Genomic DNA, 15,984 nt, shown 5'->3' with positions numbered 1-15,984 from the left:
TTATTTTTCAAGAACGTACACTTTTTAAATTTTTATTTTGTAACTCAATTATATTATTTAATAATATTTTATTATTTTTAAATTATATATTCATTGTTATAGGTACACGCGCAACGCGCGTACACTATAACTAGTACTATATTAAAAGCAGGAAGGCTTTTAGCGAAATATCGTTCGTCTTTTTGTCCCTTTAAAAATAAAGTTTACACTGGACAAAATAATCATTTGATTATTTTTCTAACATTTAGGAATAGTCATTTAATTAATTCTCTACTATTTAGGAATATCCATGTACTTAGTTTTCTACTTTTAGGAATAGTCATTAAATTATTTCCCTAGAATAAATTCAAATTTTACCTTATATAAAATAGTTTTTATTTAAATTATGTAACTTAATAATTATTATGAAAGAGGGACCCACGAAAATTCTTTAAACGAAATGTGAGAAATTAGTTTCAATTTAACGTCATTGAGATTTGTTGCTCTAGGTTTAGGAGTTTCTGTGTTATGGTACTATAACCAATTAAGCATTCATAATTTTATTATTTTATTTTTTTTAAAAACAGTAAGCAACAACAAATAAAGTTGGTTACTGAATTAGAGCACAAAAAATAAAACTACAAATAATGTTAGCTACTTCTTTTCGTTTTTTCTATATTGGAGTTATACATGATTTTATTGGTTAAATTCTTCTTTTATTTGTATTATATAAAGCCAAATACTTCTTCTTTTTTTGGTAATTAGAGATTTTCATTAATCACCAATGAAGCTTTACAAATCCACAGTTGTCTTACAACTCAGCCTACTGTCCTATCTGCTTTAATTCTCCAAACTATACATATATCAACTATACTCACCTCCTCTTCTCCTATTATTTACAATCAGAACTGAAAATGTTGTATAAGTTGCCTATTCTGATTTGTTGCTCTAACATTACATATGCATGCTATGTTCCTAGCTAACTCTTCAGCTTTCCTGCTTTGCTTTTCAAATATCCTATGATTTCTCTCATTCCATATCTCATGAATTGCTTCTGCATATACCATCCTGAATACTCCTGCCTTACTTGATTTCCCTTTTGCATTCTCTGCTGCCCATTCCCAGTGTTGATCCCATGAGGTTGCCCAGATTGGTTGCCTCTGCATCCATTTTAGTAGTTTTGTCCAAATACTCTTAGTATACTCACATTCAATAAAGATATGCTTCCTATTCTCATCGTGTACTCTACATAGACTGCATTCCCTGTCCACCTGCATCCCCCATTTGTTTGATCTGTCACTAGTTGGCATCCTGTCTTGGAAATACAACCACATTGTGAATTTAGCTTTTGCCCTTGCTTCATTTCCAAACATGAACATCTTCCATTCTACTCTTGGCAATTGCCCCATCATAGCTAGATATAGTTGTCTGATCATGGTGCTATTCTTCCTTAGCTGAATTTGAAATGTTGCCACTGAGCTTCTTGCCTCCACCATCTTTCTAACTAACCAGGAAGCCTGTTTTGGTATTGGCATATTAGATAACTGTTGGCCTTTTATATAGTATGCATGTATCCATTTGATCCACATCTTATCCCCCTTGNTGCTTATTCCTACTAGTTTGTAGATTGATTAGGTCTAGTCCCCCACGTACTTTTGGGGGTACACATTTTATCCCATGCTACCAGAGATCTTCTAGTGATGACATCGACTCCTGACCACACATAGCTTCTGCAGTATGCTTCAATAGTCTTCAAGACCTTGCTAGGAATCAGAAACAGTTGAGACCAATAAGCCAGGATACCAAATACAACAAATTGCACTAATTGAATTCTTCTAGCATATGAGAGTTTTTTAGCTGTCCATGAAGAAATTCTTGCCACCATCTTCTCTATAAGTGGTTGCCACTGGGCTATGGACATCTTCTTAGTGGCTAATGGTACTCCTAGGTACTTAACTGGTAATGTACCTCTAGAGTAACCAAATTTCTGCACTATCTCTTCACTTGCCAACTGATCAACACCACCAAAGAAGATTGAACTCTTTTCCTGGTTAGCTTTCAATCCTGAAGCTGCACAAAACTGGTTAAGGCAATGTTGTAACTGAGTGATTGAGGCCAAGTCACCCCTTGCAAAGAGCAGCAGATCATCTGCAAAACTCAGATGAGTTATGCCTAGCTTAGAACACCTTGGGTAATATTTGAATTCCCTTTCTTTCTTCAGTCCATTCAAGCCTTTAATCAAGTATTCCATAGCAGTTGCAAAGAGGAAAAGAGACATAGGGTCTCCCTGTCTCAATCCCTTTGCAGCCTGGAATGGCTCAATAGGTTCTCCATTGATGATAATTGAATAGGTCACAGTCTTCATACAAGCCAGCACCCATTGTTGAAATTTACTAGGGAATCCCAACTCAATCGTTACTTGTTCCAAGAATATCCATTCTACAGAGTCATAATCTTTAGTTAGATCAATCTTGATCATACACCTTGGGGAAGAATTCTTTCTGGTGTATGCCTTCACAAGTTCATGAGATAGGATTATGTTATCTGATATTTTCCTTCCTGTAATGAATCCTCCCTGAGCTTCACATATCACGCTAGCAATTACTCGCTGCAGTCTGTTTGCCAGTATTTTAGATATGATCTTATAGAGGACAGTACAACATGAAATAGGCCCGAATTCCCTTGCTGTGGTTGGGCTATTCACTTTAGGAACAAGAGTGATTGATGTACAGTTAATACCTTTGTACATTCTTCCTGTGATAAAGAACTTCTGCACTGCTTGCACAATCTCCTTCTTCAATATAGGCCATGCTTTCTTGAAGAAATATGAATTATATCCATCAACTCCAGGAGCTTTATCTCTTGTATAGCACATAATCCCTTATATACTTCATCTTCTGTCACTTCTGCAATCAAACTTAGTTGTTGTTCATGAGTAAGCTTAGGGCCATTCTTCATTATTTCTTTGTTGATTGCTGGTAGTGTCTTTGTAGAAGTCCCCATCAGGTTTTTATAGAACCTTATAAACTCTTCTTTAATGCTAACCTGGCTATTAACCTTCCTTCCATCCTCTGTAATCAGCTCCAATATCTGTTTTCTATGGCTCCTCTCTTTTACAATAGCAGAAAAATACTTGGTATTGCTATCCCCGAGTTTAATCCATTTGACCTTGATATTTGTTGCATAATACTCTCTTCAATTAGAGATGACTTCTCTAGTTGTTGGATAGTTTGCTTCTCTTGTTCTAGTATACTGTCATTATATTGGCTTTGCATCTTTTCTTGGACTGTCACAAGGTCACTTCTTGCATCTTCAATTCTCTTTGTTATTCCCTTATATTCATCAGCATTTAGTCTCTTGAATAAAGGCTTCAGAGCTTTAAGCTTCTTCCATACATTCTCCATGTCATCCACTGCTAATCTTTTGTTCCATATGGTTATCACTATATTTCCAAACTCCTTGTAATCTGTCCATACATTAAAGAATCTGAAGGGTGGTTTGGTAGTGGATCTCATAGACTTGATGTTCAGCAACATAGGAGAGTGATCAGATATCAATGGTACATCATATTCAGTACACACATGCCCCTAGTTAGTCATCCATAGGTCATTACCAAACACCCTATCAATTCTACTTAGTATCCTGTCATCCCCTTGCTGTTTATTGGACCATGTTTAGTATTCCCCCTTCCAGGCCAGTTCATTTAGAAACAGGTTATGAATACAGTCTGAGAAATCCACCATTTCACTCATTGCTACTGGATTGCCATACATTCTGTCTTGAGTATACAACATTTCATTAAAATCTCCACCAATTATCCAAGACTTTGCCACTTGTGTTGAAATGTCATTCAGGTTACTCCATAAAGCTTTCCTTTGTTCAACTATGTTGAAACCATACACTAGTGTAAGGCAAGCTTCAAATCCATCCCTTCTCCCCCTTACTGTGCAATGAATCAATTGAGCATCTATTTTTTGAACATCAATACAATATACCTGAGGATCCCATGTCAGCCAAATCCTCCCATTAATTGCATTTTGGTAATTGTTCTGAATTTCCCAACCAGGTAAGATGTTTTTGAAAACTCTATTGGCTCTATTCTCCTTGACTCTAGTTTCCAAAAAACCAGCTAATTTTATTTGCTTATTCTGTACATATATCTTTAATTCTTTTTGCTTATATCTCTTATTTATTCCCCTCACATTCCATATCACCCAAGTCATTAAACTCTAATAGGTGGCCCACTATTAGCTTTGGGCAAGCATTGCTGTATCCTCTTTCCACCTATGTACTCCGCTGTTCTATTCCCTCTCAGTATACTAGTAGTTAGAGCTGGGAACTCCCTGATACAGCTCAGTTCAGGGCTCTTTTGAGTGCTTTGAATCACCTTTCCAGGTGTTTGATCTTCAGTTCTTGTTAGAGCGTGATGTGTTTGATCCATAGGCTGTTGTGTTTGATCAATAGGCTGCTTATCATTTATCTCTTCCTCTTGTTGATCTGCTCCTACTACCACAGTAGGAGGCTCCTCTATCTGCTTCTTAGCTCTCCACTCTTGTACCACTTTCTGTGCTTATTGAGGGCCTTCCTATGCAGCAAGTGGTGCCCTCCTTCTTCTTCTAGGCTGCTCATAGTGGTTTTGCTTATTCTCAACTTTCTTACAAGAGTGACCAATCTTCAAGCATTCTTCACAGAATTCCGGTTTCCAGTCATAGTCCATTGCTTGTTCAAACTGTCTTCCATCTGGTCCCATACTGTGACACTTGTTGGCAATGCTCTAGTGACATTTATCTCAATTAACATCCTAGCATATGTGATCCTCTTTTGTTTTGAGGTGCATTCATCTGCATATAGTGGTTTGCCAATAGCTCTTGCAATTCTGCTCAAAGACAGCCCACCCCAGCAGCTCATAGGAAGATTAGGTAGTTTCACCCACAGTGGAATTTCAGTTCGAAATTCCTTGGTAAAATCGAAATTAACAGTCCATGGCTTCAAAATAAGTGGCTTATTGTTCATTGTGTATGGACACGAGTATAGAATCTCATTCATATCATTCATTGATTGAAAATTGACAACATAGTATCCTTCCTCATGATAGAAAACTTCCGGTTCTAAAACTTGATTCCAACTATGTTTTACAAATCTGTGCATGTAATTATAGTCAGGTGTTTCCCCAATTACATACACAATTAAAGCACATTTTCATTTCCTAACCTCCTTCTCCACATCCTCTTTCTCAAGTTGTACCACTGTCTTACCTTCTACGATTTTAGGTGGTATATAACTCAGTTTCAAACCATTTTCAGAGCTGCGATTACCTGCAAACAATGAGGTCCACGCTGCTTTCTCCCCTTTCTCCTCATTTACTGGTGTTAGGTCTTGTGTTGATTTGCTCGTACTCGCTAGATCCTTGCTTGTACTCGCTAGATCTGCAGCTTTCTCAATTGATTTGTCACTTTGGCCACTTAAGATGGACTAACACTCAGATCCAATCTCTTAGCTGCAGTTTCCTTCATTCCATCACTTGCATGTTGCTCCTGTTGATTATCTTCCAATGGAACAGTAGTATTCGCCTTAGTAGCTACTGGAGTTTTCTCTGGTTTCAAGTTAGCTTCAGCTAGGTTTCCTCCCCCAGCTAAAGGTTGCAACCTTGGTCTTCCTCGAGGTCTGCCTCCTCCCCGAGCCATATCCACGGTGGTCGGACCTCGTACTAACGTGCGCCGGTGAGCATTGGGTTAGAGAGAACTTTATTAGAAACACATTTGGTATTGCATTAATTTAATATGGATACTTAAGCCGAATACTTCTATAAAAGAAGACATTAATGACCTTATTGAAGTTAATTTACCTTATTAAAATTAAATAATTTGTTTATAATATTTTATTTATTGTTCGTAAATGTACGCTAGGGACATGCATGCATGAATTTTATAAATAAATTTTTAAACTTCATTCAACATATATTTTTTCCCCAAATTAGACATATAAACTATTGTATAGGCATCAATTTTCTATAATTATTTTCTGTAAAATATTCTTTGTCATTAAAAGTGTAGTCCATATTTTGACTTACTTTTTTTAAAACTATTTGCTCATTGACTTGGGGAATACGCGCAAAGCACATACCGTTTAGTATTAGGTAACAAATATAACAACAAATTCATAATATATTCCCATAGTTCTTTAGAAATTGTAATAAGATGTATGTAGATAAGGATTTCTTCCTTTATTAAGATAGCTAAATGGTATCAATATTTACTAATTTCAAGAACTTACACTTAAAAACTTATATATTCATTGATACGGGATACACGCGTAAAACGCATACCCTAAAATTAGCAGTGTAAATATTCGTAAACAAATCATGAGGTGGTAGTTGCACAAAAACTTGCATCTACGAAGGAAAGGGAATTTGCTTTAAAACTTGGCCCTCTAATGGAACTGATCAAGATAAAGTGAAATAATTGCTTTTTTGGTTCTTATCTATTAATTTGCCTTTTCTCATTTTTGTGGGCTGACTTTCTAAGAAAAAAAAAAGAAATTTTTATAAGGCACTATATTTTAGTGGTAATTAGCTATCTATAGATACCATTTGCTATATTACGTCCTGTAGATACGTTTTACGTTTTTATAAGATGTATTTGATGTATTTCGACTACTGTATTCATAAATACAATAGGAAAAATATACGTGAATCATGGAAGTCCAGCTAATCAGTTGTTGTATTCAACTGTATTCAACTGTTGTATCATTGAATCCAGTAACGTATATTCCTTAAAAAAGGAACCTTTCAACTGATTTAAAACGGAAAGGAAATCAATCTAGCAAATAGTCTCCTAATATAACTCAACTAACACAATTATATCACCCATAATCTGTATTTCTCCCTTCATTAAAGATTTTCCATCCGAAAGTATCAAAAAACAAAGCAAATCGTGGATTCTCAATTCTCCCTTCTTTCTTTTCAGTTCCTTTGTTACAGTTCGTACAAAATAAATTTCAACCAAGAAAACTCGAGATTGATACAATTATATACAGAAATACGTTGAAATTCGATTTTGCATATGACTACATCAATGTACCCCTAAATCACATGAATTTTGTTCCATGGAGTTATTTTTTCCGTTAAATTTAGTTATGGATTTAAATTTACTTATGTCTGTGCAGATTTCTAATGAAGTTGAATAATGAGACGGTCTCCATTGAGCTCAAGAACGGCACCGTTGTTCATGAAACTATTACAGGTATCTCCATTTTTCCCCTACCTCTCAGTCTCTCCATTGTGCGTTTTTTATTGATTATGTATTAATAATACATGTATTGTTGTGGAGCATTACACTAGTACAGAAGAATTGAATGTAAAATCAAATTGTATGTATATGTATTTAGCTGTATTTGTGAAAGGTTACTTGACCTTCACTGTTGTTCTTTTTTTATTTTTTATGTATTAATAATACATGTATTCTTGTGGAATACAATGGCTCTAACTGTTTTTTATTAAATGTATTTGTTGTATTAAAATGTATGCTTATAAGTATAGGTGTATTCAGACATGTTTAAATGTATAACAGTGTATATATTTGTGTTGTATACTACTCTCTCTCTCTCTATATATATATATATATATATATATATATTCAAATGTAGGTGGTGCCATCGACTGAATATTTGTATACGGTGAACGATGAAGGAAGGCATTACACAGTATGCCTCTTAGAGAGAAAATGCAGTTGTGGGCAGTTCCAAGTCTACGAATTACCGTGCCCACACACTTGGGCTGTCCTGAAGAGCAAGTTTCTAATGCCAGAAGATTATTGCTCTGATTATTACAAACCAAAGTCTGTTGTAATGACATATGAGGTGCCCGTGTATCCTTTGCCGGACCGGAAAGAATGGAATATACCAGCACATATAGCAGATGAAGTTGTATTATCATCCAAATGGAAAAGACCTCCGGGAAGACCAAAGAAGAAGCGTGATAAGCCGTTCATTGAATTGCTGCAGAAGAAAAATCAACATTCGTGTAGCATATGTGGGCAGGAAGGACATAATAAGCGTACTTGTAGAAATGCTCCACGTAGAAATTAGTTCACATTCTGACTTGTATTAATGCAAAACGATTTGTTATTGGAACCGATTTCTTTTCGAATATATTTTGGATACTTAGTTGGTGTATTAAATCTGAATTCGTAATTAAAATACGACTATTATATCTTCATTACATCTGAATATAGATGAATACAATCATTGAATACATATGATTACACTCGGTTATATACATAGGATATGATTGTATCATAGGAAATCAGAGATTGAATATGATTTCTGAATATTAAATACATGTATTCAAATATACCTGAATACATATTAATACAATCTGTTGTACACGTATAGATGTCTAAATATGTATTGTACAAAGGTCTAAATAGACTTGAATACATATGCATTTAAATGAATACAGATGAATAAAATCAGTTATATACATAAGATGTATTCAAAATACAGTTGAATACATATTAATGCAATACATTATATAAATATGAAGGTCTAAATACACCTGCTGAAAATATGTGAACATACTCTGCTGAATACATATAGATACAACTTAATGAATATAGATAAATATATCATGTTGAAATACATATCAATACAATATGGTAAATTATAATATAAATGCAACCTGTCGACTTGTTATGAATGCAATAACTTTGATAGAGAGTCATACAGTAAGTTGAATACTGACTGATACAATAAGTTGAATTCATATCAATACAACATGTTGCATACATATCAATACAAACTGTTGCAAACATACTTAAAAAACAACAGGTTGAAGCACAAAAACAATCAATACATCGATTGGATGCTTGAAATGATAGTATATAAACACTGTTGATACGGTCAAAAAATTAATTTTTTTTTGCTAAACTAACACCATCTTTACCAACATACTGTCCAAAAAAACAGTATTCACAAAAAAGTCCCATCGAAAACTACATTCACCTAAGACTACTCTAACATTATCTTAACCGACGTATCAGAATCAGTGATGTGCCTAAGAATCTTTGAAGGTGCTTCGCTCTCGCTTATGGCATCAGCGTCTATCTTCCGCATAGCATAGTCCCAAAGGAGGGCACCATATCTTTAACGGAGTAAATTGGCGTCAAATTTTGTTTGTGGAACCAAACCAGCGGTGCTCAAAAACTCTGCGTATGCGGTGACATGCACACCACAATCCCTGAAAGAATACATTAAAACAGTTACAAACAAGAATTTAAGAAAGGTTTCATATTCATCATCAATACATAATTAAGTGTTATGAATACATATAAATACAACTAGATACAGTTAAATATTGAAATACATATTCATACCATTGAGTACAAAATAGTAAATATCTACATACAATATGCAAGGAAATCTGTAATAAGTACGGAAAAATAGTGAATGTAAATTTGAATACATCTAATTACATTTAAACACAACATATAATAACTAAGTAAGTACAACTCAGTGAATGACATTGTAAATATGCAAATGAGTTCTGGATGTTTAAATGCTTATGAATACAACTAAATACATACGAATACATCAACATACATATAAATCACATGAATAATTAAGACTACATTAATGTACCCCTAAATCAGTTGAACATCTTTGAAAGCATATTGATACAATAACAATTGCCTTTTCGTGCCGTGTATCCGAGCTTTTTTTTGCATCAACTTCCTTAAACTTGACACATGAAGAATCATTCATAGGTTTTTTCCTCTTTTTCGCAACTGGAACTTTTGTTTCTTTTAAGGATTTCTCAACTTGGACTTCTTTCGATTTGTCATTGTGTAATTTAGTTCTTCTCTCTGAAGCTGTAGTTGCCGATACACCTGCAAATTCCGACTCCGCTTGAGATATTTGCAACGAGAAAGAGGGCCCATCCAAATTGAGAATTTTTGTGGGTATACCTCTGGTTACCATCTTGTGTGACGACAAATCCAACATTGGAGAGAAAAATGATAGCTATCTGTTGAGTAAANGCATGGTGGAGCAGTGAAGATGTTAGGAGCTGCTCCTGCTGGGAACACCTGGGGGCGGACCTCAGAAGGTGTTCCGACGAAGTGAGCGGTCATGGTAGGTTGTCCCAATGGAGTATTTGGATGACTGATGGGGATGTTCGAGGTACCCCCTGTTCTCGGGAACAATTCAGGAAAGCCAGGGATAGCACTTGGAGGCTCCTTGCCATTAGTCCATGCGTCCCACATCTCCATCATTCGGAGACGTAGTATCCGATTTTCTTCAGCTGTGGCAGACTCGGAGGCCGGGATCCCTAAGATGGGGCTGTTCTCAGAGATAGGAACTGCGGGCAAAGTAATTTCTATAGACATTTCCACACTTCCTTTCGATCTGGTAAAGTATTGAGGCGATGCCAACTTACCACAACCAACCACCGTTTCTAAACTAGGCTGGAATTGACAGCAACACACGGTTAGTTTGAGACAAGTAACGGATAGGTAATCGCTCATTGGGGTGTGATGCACCTATACAGTTAAACGGTTGTCTACGTGTTTGCAATGGTTGCATGTGTCATCCCGACTTTTCTTTTTTTTTTTTCGTTTTTTTTTCTCTTTTTTTATTTATTTTCTCTTCTTTTTGATTTTTCACTCTTTGTTTTTCTTCCTTTCTTTCTATTTCTATTTTTCTCTCATTTGTCTTTTCCCTCTGTTTTTCATTTTCTGCTTTTTCCCTTTTTCTTTTGCCATGGTTTTTCTCTCGATTCTTTATTTTCTCTTTTTGCGTGTTTTTCTTCTTCTTTTTTATTCTTTTATTTCCTTCCCTCGTATTTTCCTTCTCTCTATCTCTTTTCCTTTAGAGTTACGGTCGAATCCTATGGAGACTGCCTACGTATCATGACCCCGCATGAATCAGACCAAGCGTAGTTCTTGCAAATAAGATAAATAAACTAACTCATTTTTTTTTGAATTTTTTTGAAAGAAATTCTTTAGAAGGAAAAGGGAAATATTTTTGATTTTGATTTTTCTTTTTATTTTTTGAAAGAAAGACTTCTTAAAAAAAATTCTTTTTCTTTTTATTGGAACTTTGGGAATTTTAGAAGTAGAAAGAAATATTTTTGTTTGAATGTTCATTTATTTTCTCTTTTTCTAACACGAAAGAAAAATATTTTTTATTTTTGAATTTTGAAAGTTGCCTCTTAATTTTCGGAAGAGGGACTCTTACGAAAAAAATGTTTTGGATTTTTTGAGAAAAAATATTTTTTGGACTCAATTTTCAAAATTTGTATTTTTTTTATTATTTTTTTTATGAAAGGAGTATTTTAATGATTTTTGACCTAAAAGGAAAAGTGGCTATTTTTTCAAAAATTTTATTTAAGCAAACAAAGACTCGGTTTTGCAGATACGGCCTTTCGGCACTTCGGGAAAGAAGATTTTAAGGATGTGCCCGCTAACCATTGAAAACGACCCAAGGTGGTTGTTCTTGCAAAAGCGGCCTTCCGGCGCTCTTTTGGGGACATTCGGCTTATTTTTAAGCAAAACTGGCATCACCTGACTTATTTGTGACAAAAATTAAAATTTTGGTATTTTTGGCTATTTTTGCAAAAGGGTGGTTGGACCCGATGAGGGTTGCCTACGTATCTCACATCCGGTGGGAATCAAACCAGCGTAGTTCGGGCAGACCGAGAATAGAGTAAATAAACTAACTCTATATTTTTTTTTTCTTTTTTATAACTCAGACCATGAAAGCTTTAAGGCAAAAGAAAAATATTTTTGAATTTTTTTTTTGATTTTTTTTCTTCTTCTTTTGGAATCTTCTAAAAAAATGCTTTAAAAGAAGAAAGGGAATTTTTGATTTTTTTTATTTTTATTTTGATTTTATTTTTGAAAGAAAGACTTCTAAACAATGATTGGAACTTTGGAAATTTCAAAAGAAAATACTTTTTTTGAATTTTCATTTGTTTTCTCTTTTTCTAAAGAAGAAAGAAAAATATATTTGTTTGGATTTTTGATGTTACCTCTTAATTTTCGAAAGAGGGACTTTTTTTTTAGAAAAAATGTTTTTAAGAAAAATATTTTGAATGTCTGAGCTTTTATTTATTTACAAAAGTACTTCTAAAGAAAAGCAAAAATATTTTTGGACTTCGAGTTTTTTCAAATTTCTTTTTATTGACATTTATGAAAGAAAGACATCTAAGGAGTATTTTTTTGGATTTTGTTTTCTGATTTTTTTGGATTTTTTTTTTTGGAAAAATACTTCAAAACGAAGGAAACCCGTATTTTGGATTTTGATTTTTATTGATTTTCTTTTTCATATGAAAGACATTAGAAAGAAGGAAACCATTTTTGAGTTTAAACAAACCTTTTTTCTTTTTCTTTTTTTAATTTTCTAAGGAAATACTTCTAGAGAAGGAATTAAAAGAAAATATTTTTTTTTTGAATTTTTGAAAATTGGGGTCGGAACCGATGAGGTTTGCCTACGTATATCACATCCGGTGAGAATCAGACCAGCGTACTTCGGGCAAATAAAACTAACTATTTTCGAAAACAAAACTCTTTTTTTATTTTTTTTTTGTTGGCAAATACACTATTTCTGAAACTAATTTCAAAATAAAACTCGTTTTGTTTTCTTTTCCATTGGCAAACAAAACAAACTAAAAAAAATACTTTTCTTGTTTCTTTCATTTTTCTCAAAAATCCGACAGAATTTCGGCACTACTTGGACATTGGTTTTTTCTAATATAGGTAATTAACTCTCTACACTACTATTTTCTCTTTTTCCCTTTTTGTTTTTTAATTTTTCCAGATATTCAAAGCCGGTCAGCATGCAAGTCCAAAACAGATAAATGCACAGGTAGGATGCATCAGGATGGTCCATTATTCCGAGTACACCTGTCCTAGACGGACCCAACCCCTGTGTTGAGTCCCCTAAGTCATATGCACGTGATGCAAATAAGCGTTCCTACTAGGAATCCGGCATGAGGTCAAGTTATTCTAGGTTCAAAACCTGGGTATATGTTCTAGACTGTGTACTCGAGCGGACAACTCGAGTGGAGGAGGGGGCTACGTACCGGGGACCCGCAAGATCGTCCGGCTTAGTAACTTGTCCGAGCCTCTTTCTTATTTCAGGGTATGACACTAACAGAAGAGGGAGTTTCATCCAGTAAGCACATCCCCGGAGGTGACAAAAGAAGGGTTTCGGCACAGTTTATATACAATTCAGATAATATCAAAGCGGTAAAGCATTTAGCACATTTAGCAGGAAACATGTAGGAAAATCAGATAAAGCCAAACATAACAATTATTCTAAGCTCGAATTCTTAAACCCTGAACCGAAGTTCTGGGTTTGTGTCCCCAACAGAGTCGCCAGAGCTGTCACACCTCCTTTTTTACACACCTACCCCGGAGGATAATGTATAAAGGAGTTTTTCCATTTAAAGTGACATTATTCGAAATGGGATTATTTATTTGTTTAGAGTCGCCACTTGGGATAGGATTGGCTTTTGGTGTCCCAAGTCACCGGTTTAACTTGAATCCCAAATCGAGGAAAATTTCGACTTCCCAATTGGAGTCTGCGAACCAGAAATTCTGAATAAGGAATTCTGTTGACCCGACGGAAGGTGTTAGGCACCCTCGGATCCCGTTGGTTCTAGCACGGTCGCTTAAACTATTATATTTGGCTAAAATCTAATTTTTATACATGTTTCACCCTATAGTGCAATTTTAACATTATTTACCGCTTTTAGTTAAATTTTAAGAAAGTGAACGTCGTTTAAAAACGTGTTTGCGGATCACGTCACATGAAATGCACCCGGATCCTCGACACATTTTTATTCAACGTTTTTGGATTTGGATTTGGGTCGCATGAAATGCACACCCGCATTTAGGAAGGTAAAATTATTAAAAAGCGCGCCTAATGCGACTAACGGGTTATTATCTTTGCGGAGGGCCGTGAAATTCGCTAAACGGCACGCCCCAAATTCTAAGTATTTTGATATAAGCATTTAATGAGGGCCCCGCAATTTGTGTGTTTTGTTTGGCGAGGATCATCTCACTTTATTATTTAAAGGCCAAACTAAAGTGACCTATGATTTTCTATTTATTTTGTCTCTAAAAGAACCTAATTAATTAATATTACCATTTGGGCCTCAAATTCAAGTCCGAACTTAAACAAGAGGAGAACCTCTTAATTTAAATTCGCTACCTAATTTGGAAGGCTCAAAATTGATTTGCTTTTGTTTTAAAGGAAATTATCAAAATGAACAAAGACCTTCAACAATTAATTCCCATGCTTGGGCCCAGGTCCGAACGCACACATAAATGGGACAGGACCTGGGCCGTCTGTTAAAGTCCTGAGGCCCAAACTGTCTGAAATGGGATGTTAAAACCAAACCCAGCCCCGATTCAAATTGAATAAATATTCGCTGAGACTGCTCCAAGTTGTTCAAAATGTGTTCAGCAATTTATAATCAACGAAAAGCAATATTCACCTATTCGAATTAGTGAAACATTGATCACTAGAATCCTAGATTAAAACTCAGATTATTTACTTATTTAGCTACTAATGATTTCATGGATACTAGTACAAGTGTAAAGCAGACTAGAAACACAATTGTGACAACACAAAGCAAACCTAATTATTTTTGAATTGACTCAGCTAGCATTGCCAAATAAGCTGGACATGCACTTAATTGTTAAAACCTGAAATCCTGTTGGACCGCCTGCCTCAAACGCTACTTCCTTTTAATTAGAAACTCGAATTGACAGAAGCATCATACAATCGTGTACTTTAGATTATCATGGTAATCAAACTCAAACTGCGAAAATGCTACTAATTGTGTGTTCTACTACTCACACAAATCCGAAATGATTCACAAATCATCTGTCAACTTATCATGAAACTAATTACCCTTGACATTCAACTCATATACATGAACCTGGTACATAACAGTTTATACAATCTATTTAATACATATCAAGCAAAAACTTAAACAACATTAATGAACTTAAGTGTTGAGTAGACAGATCTGGACATAAACTAAATCAGAACTCAATTCGTTCTTCATATAAATTTATTTCTGCATATTTTTCAGCTCATAGTCATTAGGGATACAATTGTGTACCTGGATTTGTGAAATATAAGAAGAAGAAGAGGAAATCAGCAGCGGGTAACAACAGCTAATATCCAGCACTCACAAACAGCAATAACCAGTCAACAAGAGTAATTTCGAACCAAAAACAGCTTCACCCAAAACCAATAACACACCACAGAAATGCAGCACTCGACTGATGGCCAAAATGACTCGATTGAACCCCAAAACTACTCGAAATCAAACAGAAACACCTATGACACTTCAAATTACCAGAAACTGAACTAAGAAATGCAAATAAGCTACGAACACTAGAAATTAGCTAAGAACTTGAATGCACAATGTATTTTTTTTGGATTTTCTACTGGATTTTGTTTGTTTTTGGTTTTGTTTTTTTTAGGAACTAAGATCTAGAGGAAGATTTTGAACTTCTATTGATTTCAAATTCAAATTTTTGGTTCAGATCTGCAGAGAGGGTTTTTGAGGGAACTTTTGAGGGTTCCAAAACTTCTAGAAACTTTGAGGGATTTTTCAGATGTCCAAACCTGTAATCCAAGGCACTAGACATGCCTCTCATGGGCATAAAAAAGGGCAAAAGGTTCTGAAATTTTTTACTAATTTTCCCCCTTTTTATTTTCAGAAATTGTACTTTAATCCCTAATTTTATGGCTTGTTGCCCAAGTTACTGCATTAAAAAAGCAGAAACTTACACTAAGGCCCCCTTCTAGAAGGTTTTAGGGTGTTCTAGCTTTGTTTTCGTACCTATGGAATGCCTATACTACCCTTACTTGAATTCTAAAATTACCATGTCTTAACAAACCAGCCCATTTTGGATGCCTAAACTGCCCTTGATTGCCCCTGAAATTACTAACTAACCCAAACCCCTTTTGTTCTAGTTAAGATTCAAC

At 34.9% G+C, this 15,984-nt stretch overlaps 1 protein-coding gene across 1 annotated transcript; it reads right to left on the bottom strand.

Annotated features, from left to right (window-relative positions):
* Positions 1-881: 881 nt before the first annotated feature.
* On the bottom strand, positions 882-1,475 carry LOC109208611. Its single transcript, XM_019371741.1, has one exon. It carries the CDS (start codon positions 1,473-1,475, stop codon positions 882-884), a length of 594 nt encoding a protein of 197 aa, XP_019227286.1.
* Positions 1,476-15,984: the final 14,509 nt, after the last annotated feature.

This window comes from Nicotiana attenuata, unplaced genomic scaffold (assembly GCF_001879085.1).
Source record: "Nicotiana attenuata strain UT unplaced genomic scaffold, NIATTr2, whole genome shotgun sequence".
NCBI classification, from domain to species: Eukaryota; Viridiplantae; Streptophyta; class Magnoliopsida; order Solanales; family Solanaceae; genus Nicotiana; species Nicotiana attenuata.
The sequence above is the reverse complement of the archived record's forward strand: the minus strand, read 5'-3'. Positions and strand labels throughout refer to the sequence as shown.